This window comes from Metopolophium dirhodum, chromosome 1 (assembly GCF_019925205.1).
Source record: "Metopolophium dirhodum isolate CAU chromosome 1, ASM1992520v1, whole genome shotgun sequence".
Classification (NCBI taxonomy): Eukaryota; Metazoa; Arthropoda; class Insecta; order Hemiptera; family Aphididae; genus Metopolophium; species Metopolophium dirhodum.
This window is the reverse complement of record NC_083560.1, coordinates 63,994,859-64,007,015: the sequence shown is the minus strand read 5'-3', so window position 1 is coordinate 64,007,015 and position 12,157 is coordinate 63,994,859. Positions and strand designations below refer to the sequence as shown.

Genomic DNA, 12,157 nt, shown 5'->3' with positions numbered 1-12,157 from the left:
AACTTTTTGTTTTTGGTGCATATTAACTAAACTTAACCGAGTTAAAAAAAAATCATAAACTTGCCCGGCATTGGGTTTTTGCCATAGGTACAAGGTATGCAAAACAGTTTTTTACCATGTTGTACATTTGTTACAAAGTTATTCCCTATGCGTTGTGGAATTTTGGTAATTCTACTGTAAAAATACCGAGGGAGTGGGTCTATCCCGTGCAAAACAGTTTTTTGCTATGTTGTACATATTTTGTAAGACGGATACAACACATGCGGATGTAGCGTCCTCTTAACTAATATTTAATTACTGTAAATTATAATAGTAAATATTTCTATCTGCATATTATATTATTGTTAATAATTTTTGAGTCAATACCACGTCCTTCCGTAGAACCGGGTGATAGGTTCATGGTACAAATAATAGTAATAGCTTCAATGGCGTAATTATGGGATGGGAGTGACAGGGATAACCCCCCCCCCCCCCGAGCTTTTTTTCCCGTCAGTTAGAAAAGTAAATTTTATAATTGAATAATTCAATCTTTAATTTTAAATATTTATAATATTTATAATTTTTTAACAATAACATAATACATTTGAACAAGTTATATCTTTTGGTCCATTGGTTTCATGAGCCGACCGGAGTCCGCCGACCTGGTGATCGCGTTCGTTCCGTCCTGGAAGTCTTGCGAAGCCGTGATCGCCGTCCCTTCCGTGATGTCACGGGTGGGGGAGCATCTATGTCCTATGTTATGCAAATCACACCCCTATATGAATATTGAATACAATTTCAAATAATAAATAACAACTATCCAATTTTTTTTTTCATTTTTTATAGTCTGTTCGATAACAACACTACAACAGTATATTAAAGATTCTGAATTTTAATTTCAAATATGAATGATGACTGCCCTTAGTTTCATACTTATTAATAATGTTGAACAAGCTTTTATTGATTTAATGGTTACTAATTATTTTTAAAAAATCTTTTATTGATTTAATGGATACTAATTATTATTTAACAAATGATTAATGAAGACACTAAAACACATGTTATAAACTATTTTGAAAATAATTTGGTTGGTTAATATTTTTAGTATTTTGAATAAACTGAAGGAGTTTATTAATACTGAATCATAGTGAACAAACAACAAAGTAGGTAGTTATGAACCTTTTTAAAATTAAAATAATACATACCACCTATTTAATAATGTAGGACGTAGGTAACAATGATGATTGATTGCCAACATGTATGAGTCAAAAAATATCTAATACCTAACCCATAATGATTCGCATTTCTCAAAAATTAATATTATTATCATTCTTCCAAAATATATACTTTTTATTTGTATTTATATTGAGGTATCAATAATATAATTTAAAAAGTTCTTAAAAAACAAGTATAGGTACTTATAATTATTTTTTTAATAATTTATAATCAGTAATATGTATTGATAAGATAATCGATTTAACAAAATAAGAACCATGTTTGGAACATTTAAGTAAACCAAGTTATTAAAATGCCATAATATTCCGCTTTAGTTCACATTTATATTGCGATGTCACCCCACCACTCCTTGAATCTGTCACTGTTCCTGTATAGAGTAGCACAACCTGTATATACGTTATGTCTATGACTTATGTATATAATTATTTTTTATAATCATTTATGACATACCAGGATTTTAATAAATACATATAATAAACATACAGTCACCTCATAATTTTTACTACCAATCATTTGATTTGTATTTCAATTCAATCTTTTACAATAATAATTAGTGCATTAATAGTAGATATGTTGTACAAGTTTTACAATTCAGACACTTAATAACTAATACAAATTATAACTATAATTTATATAATATATTCATTAAGAAAATAGATATTTACACAATATGTAATGTAATAAAAATAAAAATTGGGGGACGGAGTGGCCGAGCGGTCTAAGGCATCAGTTGTACTGCAGCCAGCACCGATTCAATTCCTTAGTCACGGGCGGCATTTTTCTTCGGGCAGTCACGGTGTCCGGAGAACGAGTGCCACCATCCCCCAACCGGGCATGGCAGATACCTAAAGGGTGCCCAATCAAAAATTCTGCCAAACACAAACACTCACGTGTAAAAACCCACCACTTCAAAACCCTACCACCACCACAATACAACCCTACTAACAGCTAATGGCTATAGATGCCGGGCTTAAGAATCAATAAAAAAAAAATGTATAATAAGTACTTTAAAATAATTTTCAAAATTTTACATTTATCAGCTTGCTCTTAAAACTTTTAATTTTGTTTTAAAAATAAATATTATGAAACATGTTTTAAATGTTTTTAATATTCTTATTATATAGCAAAAGTGCCAAACTTATATGGCCAAATTTTACGGTTCACAAAAATATTTTTTCATCATCTCAATTCCATCTTGTAGGTAGTTGCATTTTATGAAAAAATTATATAATCACATCAACATACCAGTTGTGAAACCTTATCTTTTACAGTTAATGGATGATGCTAATGTTGCTTATATTTACATAAAACATTTAAAACTAACAAATTAAACACTTTGTATTAAAAAAAATGTTGGTGAATTTTTTTAAATCCCCATCATCTTGAGAAAAATATATTATAAGCACGTACACAATTTTAGCATTTGATCAGAAAAAGTTTGTCACCCCTGTTATATAGTATACATAATAATGCATTTATATAATATAGTCAATATAAACAAAATAAACAACTTTAACAACAAAAGTACCCATGAGTAATGTCATATTATATTATAATAGTTATACAAGTAAAAAAATTTAAACATTTTAATAAGTCTTATTTAGTTGTTAGTAACTATAAATCGTTTTAAGTATTAAACAATTGGTAGTTTTTATATATTAAGCATACCCCTAAAACTCAGGTTATGAACTAATCATAATTTAAATTTCTAGTTGTAAAGAAACAACATTTTAATGTTGCAACTTAATTAAGAATAAATGTAATGTAAATTTATATTTTAGAAAAAAAATATATAGTCAGCTTAATACAATGAAAACAGTTTAAATTAACTACTCTAAAAATTATAATCACAAAAATACATGTAATAATGTAAATATTGATAGTTAATAATAGCTATATATAGAAGCATAATATAATATATCAGTTATGAACAATTATCAGTTAACAATAGGTTAATTAGGTATATATAAACATTTAGGTCATCTTTATCTAATAAAAACTAAATTAATACATTTATCATCGGTCTGGAAATATCATATTCAGAACATCCTTAATCGGGTCACCATTGTAAAATACAGTAAAATCATTCTGTGCAGTAGAACACTTTTCTAATGTACCTTCAATCCACATTTCGATTGGTTCATACCAACTAGCATCCAATAAACAGTGCTCCAAATCGGCTTTTCTATGTAATTGGAGCATTTGCAATATGTCTAAACACCAAGATCTACGGTTTGAAAGTCTGCACATATTTTTCACATAATCAATTAAATCACCAACATTTTTAGGTGGCCATGATTCATATGGCAATAGGTGCGCAATATTCAATAAATCTTCAAAATATTTTAAATTCAAGTTTGAATATTCTTTTGAAAATTCATCTGGATTTTGAGTGTAATATGGAACCAAATCGGGTGCCAAATATGTTAATATTTGATTACTTCTACCCAAACGTTTAATGTAAGCATCCAAGCATTGATTGTATTTTTCAATAATAGTATTTGGATTATCATCAGATAATATACTACGTACTTTTACGAAGAAATGTTGAGAAAAATTGAGTAAATTATAATATAATTTTTCTGTACGCGTACCCGGGGCAAAGTCTACATAATTTTTGGAAAAAAATTCAATAGATTCTAGAATGGTTTTTGGTCCTTCCCACATGTAAACAGAATAATTATTAATGTACTCGTTTTCCTTGTACCCATCTAAAACATATTCATAATCTTTAATACAATCTTTATCTGATCTCGAAGAAAATATCATGACTAAAGGTATTGCTATTGGAGTTGATTGCAAAATTGAATCCACACGTTTAAATAATGTCTCAACGTCTTCTTTATCCGTATTTGTGAAAATAAGAGTTGCGTTTAAACCATTGTTTGTCCAGTTGAATTGCCCAATACAACTATGCACTGTTTTTATGAAATATGCATTACAATCAGTATGAATGGTTTGTATTTGATTGTTACAAAATCCTAATTTACCATAAATAATAGTTAGCACTTTTTTTTCTATACAATGGGGTTCTGGTGTATCTCCATAATTAACTGCCAATTTCCAAAATATCTTTTTTCCAACAGATCCATATTTATTCATTTCTTTTACATTTTTAACAAATATATTAGCCATTTGAACACTAATATCATGTTCTGCAGAATTATTACTATTTAATGGATGATGTATTGGAATTTTTAATTGCCTCTTCGACTTTAAATCTTCAATCGTAACTGGTAATGTCTCTTTTGGTGTGCCATGTACTTGCATAAATACTGACCATGGTAAACTACATACAGGATCAATTTCGATCTTTCTTCTTCTACGTAAAACTTTTCGTAGCCAAATATAGAAATACTTTTCTGCCAAAATGTACTGTTTATTTACCCATTCTTTTGGTTCTTCTTGATTTTCAATAACTTCATCGACATAACTTAGAGACTTAATTGATGATGGAGATGACGACAATGATGAAATACACTCTGAATGAAATAGATCACCATATGCAAACATCTCTTCGATATACTTAGATTTCTTACAATTAACATAATCCTGCCATTTGCAAAAATATTTTTTGGTAAGATTAGTTTGATGTTCTATTAATTGCATAACATCTAGTTGTTCCTTAAAATTGGTTTTAGGATGTGACTGAATAGGACTTATATTCATAGGAATTTGGCATGGAGGTTTCATAGATTCCTTTTGAGCAATTGTTACTGGAAGGCTTGTTATATTGCTGGTTACAAGTGAATTTGATGTAAAATTTGATTGATCCGAGCTTAGGATATCTTGGAAAGTAGATAATTTTTTGGGTGGGTTCCATTGTATTTCAAAATTGGTAACTGGTTTTTGAATTTGTGTAGGTAAAGAAAACTTAGGTAAATTAAAAGTGAATGTAGGTATTTCTAAGCCTGTGGTTTGTATTGGAGTGGTTGAGAATAACTGTCTGTTTGTATCATCATCTTTTGAATTTATTAAAGAATAAGTATCTACTACCATCTGAGAATCTGATATTTCATTGTTCAGATCTTTGTTTACTTCATTATTAGCATCATCATAAAAACGGTCATTAATATCAAAGCTTGAATGAACTGGGGTGACTTTGACATCAGGCATGTTTTCTACTCCAGATATTAAGAATGTTAAATTTTGTCTTTTCTTAGAGATTATGAATTCTTGTTTTTGTCTTCTAAGCTCAGGCGCACATATGGCTAGATTATGCGAAAGATATACATACTTTTCTTTATATTGTAACTGAATATCAGAAAAGAACTCTTTAGCCAATTGTATATCATCAAAACAAAGTTTTTCCATAAAATGTTCCATTTCAAGCTTATAAACTCTCTTGACAGTTGTATATGACATGTTCATCATTTTTATGTTATTATATCTAATACTTGGTATAACTCTTTGTAATATACAACAATTCATAAAAGTTGTACTTCTCAGTAAATTGAAGAACTCTTTACAGTCACTTGACTGTAAATACGTTGTGTTAGCTTTAATACAGAATCTTACTTGAGGTGATTGTTTTATATTAATTGGTAATAAATCATATGCAGTATGAAATTGTGGGTTTCCTAAATGCATAAGTAACTCATACGACACAAACTCTGGTTCATTTGGACATTGTTGTTCTGAATCTCTATACATGGGCATCAACATTTGAATGCAATTGTTTAAGTTTTCCGTGTTTAACTTGATATCAAAACCTGTATAGCCAAGCATTAAATCATAACAAGCAATATGAAAACGGCCAATTTGTTCAAGTATTGTCACAACTTCCGAGTTCTGTAAATTTTGTTGAACAATATCTTTCCGTATTGCACGCAAACGATCCCAACAAAAATCATACCAACAAGCCAAATCTTGTTCAATGTTAGATTCAATTGGGTATATAATATTTTTAAGCATATAATGCATGGTCTTAACAAGTATAGGTGTTGGTCTCAATTCTTGAGATAATGGATTGGCTTGGTCAGCAGAACTTCTAGCATATTGTTTTACCATCATTTCAAAAACTGGTTCCAACTTTGAATCAATAATTTTACATTCAAACTGTGAAACCATGTTACCATGTATACGCAGTAGACGTTCTTTTTCTGGGCACATATCTTGACAGGTACCTTCCATTGGTTTAATTTCATCAACATTAATTTCTTTGATTGGCAGCGTAGTAGATGCACGTAAAATTTTATCCCTAATTTCCAATACTTGTAGTTTTTTATAAACAGTTGTAGCTGAAATTCTTTCATAATTGTGTTCAGTAACTTCAGTGTTATCAAACTGATAATCAGTTGGACTTTGAAAATGTTGATCATCATTAAACAGTTGATATAAACGCTGAGATTTAAAAGGTGGTTCGTCTTTGAATGCCTTATCTTCATCATGGGTAGTTCTCTTCATACGTGAATTGGTGCCATTAAATTTTGCATCGCCCATTTTATTAGTACAACATAAATTGTATGTATACTATTATATATGATACTTAAATATACATTTTATTGGACATACATATTAGATCTCACTGTTTTCATTTTGGATAGAATCACCATTATTTAAAATATCATGCCTGAAAAGAAAAAAAAATAGTTGAAACCATGCAATTATTCAAAGTATACCTATTACCTACATTTGTAACATAAATAGAATTAAGTAGAAATGTTTTACGCTATATTATTTTCTAAAATGTAAAGTAAAAAGTTAATTTATTATGTTGAATTAATACTGTGGTTCGATAATAATAATGTTGCTACGATTACATATTCAACTAAAAAAAATTAATTTAATTTTTAGCACAAAATGTTTTAACAGAATTTCACATATGTATTTTTTGGATTTTATTATCCTATAGGTAGATAAACAATTTTTTGTAGCAGGAATAGAGGACATTTTTTGTTTTTATACATACATTTATAAAATATAATTTTTAATAAATATTTTTAAAAGAGTTATTTTTATGATATGTTGTAAATCTTTAAATAATACATTTTTTTTTTGTTTTTTTTTTTACAAACACATTTAAATGTCAATAAATCTAATACATAAGTAAAATATATATACAAAGTAGACAATTTACTTACAAAAAATATAATAGATAGTCAAAATTAATTATTCTCCAATTTACAGTTTTAATTAAAATGTATATACAAATTAAGATGCCAAAACGTTTTAAAAGTTCATAAATAACCTTATTAATAATCAAAAATGATCTATCATGATTTTTTTATCTTTTAATAACATAAATAAACTTTTGTGATTTATATATATATACATTTTAGATTCTGAGTGGAACGATGAATGTATTGATTTTACAATGATGTGTGTTTTTTTTTATTTTAGATTCTGAGCGAAGCGATGAATGTATTGACTTTACAATGATGTGTGTTTTTTTTTTTATTTTTGTGTCTGTCATCACATTTTAGGACAGTAAAAGTGCTTGGATTTTCTTCAACAGTAACTTTTCTGATAGGACGTAAAAAACAAAAGAAAAATTAAGGAAAAACGGACATTTTTACGCAAAATCTGTTTTCGAGAAAATCGATTTTGGTTTTTGGGGTAACTCTAAAACAAATGACCGTAGGGACATGAAATGTTGACTGAATATTTATAATTGCATTTCCTATACACCATAACATTTTTCAAATATTTTGACTTATTTTGAGCTGTTTACAGACATTGTCAATTTCCATTTTTTTTAGTTTTTTTTTCTATAAATATCAATAACATTTTATCTGTTGAGTAAAAAAGCTTGCAAATTTAATAGAAGGCTCCTAGGTTATTGTTTCAAAGGCAGATGAAAAAAATTAAAAATCCTTAGTCACAGTTTTTATTTATAAGCATTTAAAGTTCAAATATTAACAAAATACGGAAAAATCACAAAAATTAGCAAATTATTTTGAGTTGTGAATTCATAAAAATTTTTCTTTTTAAATCTAAGATTTGAAAATGTAATACAAAATTATCCATACGTTTGTTTACCTTTATCAAAAAAAAATGTCTACTGGAAAGTCAAATTAAATTTTTATGAGTGTTTGAAATTCATATTTATACAACATTTGATATTCACTCGATTTCTCATGTAACAATTTTCTTATTTTGTTGTAATTAAAAAAAGGAATGACTGTAGATACTTGAAAATTTCACTGAATGTTTGTATTAGCATTTTCTATATAGTATATACGATAAAATTTTGAAAATAATTTGACACTTTTTGAGCTGTTTACGAACATTATCTGTTTTCAATTTTTTTAGTTTTTTTTTTTCTATAAATATCATTAAAATTTTATTTGTTGGGTAGAAAAGCATTTTAATGCAAGGCTCCTGATATATTTTTACAATAGCAGTTGAAAAATATTGAAAATACAGGCAGAATTTTTTTTATAAGCATTTAAAGTTCAAATTTTTACAAAATTTATGAAATTTTAAATTTAATAATTATTTTGTAGTTAAAAATTTATAAAATGTTCAACTTTTGTAGCTAAGGATTAAAAATTTAAAACAAGGTTCCCCATAAATAGGTTATATATAAATTACTTTATTCACAATAATATCATCAAATATACTTGGTAATATCATAGGCTGACTGACCGTTTTCGCTCAGAATCGTTTTTCTTATACAATGATATTATATCATTGAATTCAAATTTAACACCATCCATTACAGTGACCCACTTGTAACCTACTGTACAGCAGAGTGACATCCACTTACCTACATGGCATTCATTTAGGTTTTAAATTTTTTTTTTATAACATTTTTAGAAACATTATCATCCCTAGTTTTAAGACTCAGTGAAATATCAAGGCTATTGGTCTTTATCAGAACTATTATAAATTATATTTATATTAATATAATATGTATGTACTTACTTTTGAATAATAATTGAAACATATAGTTGCTTCTAAGGAGAATTATTCTTTCATACAGTTGAACAATTGATTCTCCAAAGTTATTTATCTCTATAAAAGTAAAATAAATTACTAACAAAATACATTTTTAAACATTTACCTAATTTCATAATTAAAAAAAATATTTAAAGTCATTTTTTAAATGTTAAGTAATTAATGAGTGTCGTGTTAAAATATTAAAACTACATTTTTCGCAAATAACTGAGAAAAGTCGAAAAATCAAGAAAAAAACAGAAAAAATATACAACTGCATAAAAATTCATTCTCTTGTTATGATCAAGGTTAGGAGGTAATAGAATTTACATAATTAATATCTTTTTTCTTGGTTAGTTTAAGAATGTCAAAAGTAAAATGAAAATTTGTTTTACACTTCCCTGATATCATTTACAATAATTGTTTTTATTAATTTTAGCACATTTATGATTTATACAGTTATTATAGTTAGAGATTTTTGATATTTTAAGACGTATTCTCAAACATTGTGTATTACACTAATATAAATCATAATATAATTTACAAAATATTAATAACAAAATTTAGAATTCGGTGATATTATTTTATACTCATTGTTACCCGAGTTGTTACCTAATTATTTAATCATTTTTTTATTCATGGCTTAAAAATAATAATTAGTTTAAATCTAAATAAAAACCTCGATAACAACTTATCACTTCAAAACTGTTTTAATAATATTATTTTATAAGGATAAGGTAAAATATGTAGATACTGCTTTGCATTTGAGTCACCATTAAATCAAAATAGATATTTGATAAGTGTCAATTTTATTATAGAATCAAAGAATTAACTTATTATTATGAAATACATTTTATAAATTAATAACCAGCTTAAAGTTCTTATGAAAAATTGTTTTCTCTTCACTAAATAAAATAACTTTTTTTTTTTACCAAACATTATTTTTTTGCAATTTTTTTTTATTAACGTAAGCAGTTAAGCTTACTGAGGACGATAGTGTAGTCAGAATTTATAGGTCGGACTTAGTTTTAAAGTTAGAGCTAATTTACATGTATAGTATTTTCATATACATCCGCCAAAGGATGTCCAGTAAAACAGAAATACACCAAGTATTTTAATATTTTTTATTTTGTAAAGATATATTATTCTGTTACTCTGTTCAACATAAACTATAAGCAATATTGATAAATAATATGTGGTACTACAATGAACATAAAATATTGTGAAAAAAAGACTATTCAGTAACATACCTCAAAATAGTACCTTACTAGTTACTAGAATTTTAAGAGGTAAGTCTTTAAGGTAATGGATTAAAAGACTTGTATAGGACGGATGTTTGCTGGTTTAGCAAGGCTCCTTATTTGGATACCATATGATTATATTGATCTGATGATTGATTCGTAAAGAAGTACCTATTTTATTCTTGAGACTTATGGGATTTTAAAATAGGACAAAGTAAATGGAGAGGAGAGTTTTGTTGCTGGAGTTCTTACTCGGTGTTGTTAGGAAAAAAACATAATCCTTACAATTTGTCAATTATAGCGATTACCGATTTTGAAAATATTAACAGTAATAACCTTCATAAATCATAATTAGTTAAAAAAAATGGCATATTATTACGTAATTGAATCGTAACTGAGATGACGAGAACGACTGCTGAAACAACCCATGCTAGTTATTATTAATATTACATTAATTATGATTGTTCCAAGTTATGATAGTAAGTTTGTAAAATCGAACAAATATTTTTTTGTAATGCATTTTAATTTAACAGCTATTGAAAACGCATTCTACAATTATAACAATTATTGAATATTTAGGCATAGTTTTGAGGGCCAGGGGGTCTAAGACCTGTACTTAAAACTTCTGGGGGGGGGCTTAGTACACGATTTTCTCAAATATAACGGTGTGTTGAACGGTCGATAAACAAACACTAGACATGCAGCGACTCACCTTTTTCTTTCGCGACAGCGGTCGTGTTGGGTCTGTCGGTGGAGAAAACTGTTAGGTAAACCGATTAAATAGACTCCAGTGAAATGGACAGAAAAAAACTGAAAAGTTGGACAACGGATTTGTAACGATGTTTGTTGTTTGGCATTTTTCTAGCCGGGTGAGAAGGCCGCCAAATTGATAACATTCGACGGTGTGCACGGACGTATTCACTGCCGATGCGGAACGTTTTCCGTACACCGCGCCGTTGCGGCTCATGAATTTACAACCATAGACTATAATTTATTATTTTCTACCTCCAAACACTGTACAGATCCATTGACGGTCTATCACATAGACACATAGATAGTACATTAGTACACAATGTCATAAATCGATTTGTACTTACTACATTACGTCATTACGTAATGTCATTTGTCAGTATTTGTCGCCACTGAGCAACCGACTTCCGATGCCAGATTACAACAGTACAACACAATACAGCCTACAACTGAAGTCCGAGACACAGAATATTGATCACTGATGACAGATAGAGATTTTGTTAACTGTTGTATAGTTATCAGAAGAATTAAGGTCCCCACCGTGAAAACTAGAATATATTTCTAATCTATAGAACTTAAAAACGTCAGAAAAAATAAAAATAAAACTACCTATTTAGTAATTACTCAGTATCCCATACACATACTTTGTATAGGGGCACTCATTAATCTTAATTAAATATTAGATAATGTTATTGTTTTTTATTTATTTATTCACATAATTACAACAGATATTGAATAATATTTGATATTTTATTAATATGAGTAGGAATATTATGTTCTAATAATAAATTTGGTAGTTACCTATAATTTAGTATAGTTGTATAGTTGTGGACAATCAAGTGAATCAGGTAAATCATACAAATTATATAGGTCATTTTGTTGGATTTCGTCATTGATTAAAATATTTAAGTACTTACAGCAATTCATTTTATAGGTAATTAAGAAATAGAATATGGTTAATACAAAATATTTTCCAATATTTTACGCGCCTCCATAATTAATAATACATGCATTTATTAAAAAGGTGGGTAAGTGGATATAGCTCTGCTGTACAATAGGTTACAAGTGGG

At 27.8% G+C, this 12,157-nt stretch overlaps 1 protein-coding gene across 1 annotated transcript; it reads right to left on the bottom strand.

The window, feature by feature from the left end:
* Positions 1-1,708: 1,708 nt before the first annotated feature.
* Positions 1,709-11,226, bottom strand: LOC132935464 (uncharacterized). The gene is made up of 3 exons (XM_061002027.1): positions 11,050-11,226; positions 9,085-9,174; positions 1,709-6,787 (listed from the first exon to the last, which is right to left on the bottom strand). Exon 3 carries the CDS (start codon positions 6,655-6,657, stop codon positions 3,232-3,234), a length of 3,426 nt encoding a protein of 1,141 aa, XP_060858010.1. The 5' UTR covers positions 6,658-6,787; positions 9,085-9,174; positions 11,050-11,226; the 3' UTR covers positions 1,709-3,231.
* Positions 11,227-12,157: the final 931 nt, after the last annotated feature.

Coding starts and splice junctions, on each gene's coding strand:
- LOC132935464 (XM_061002027.1), bottom strand. CDS start 6,657: ATGGGCGATGCAAAATTTAATGGCACCAATTCACGTATGAAGAGAACT.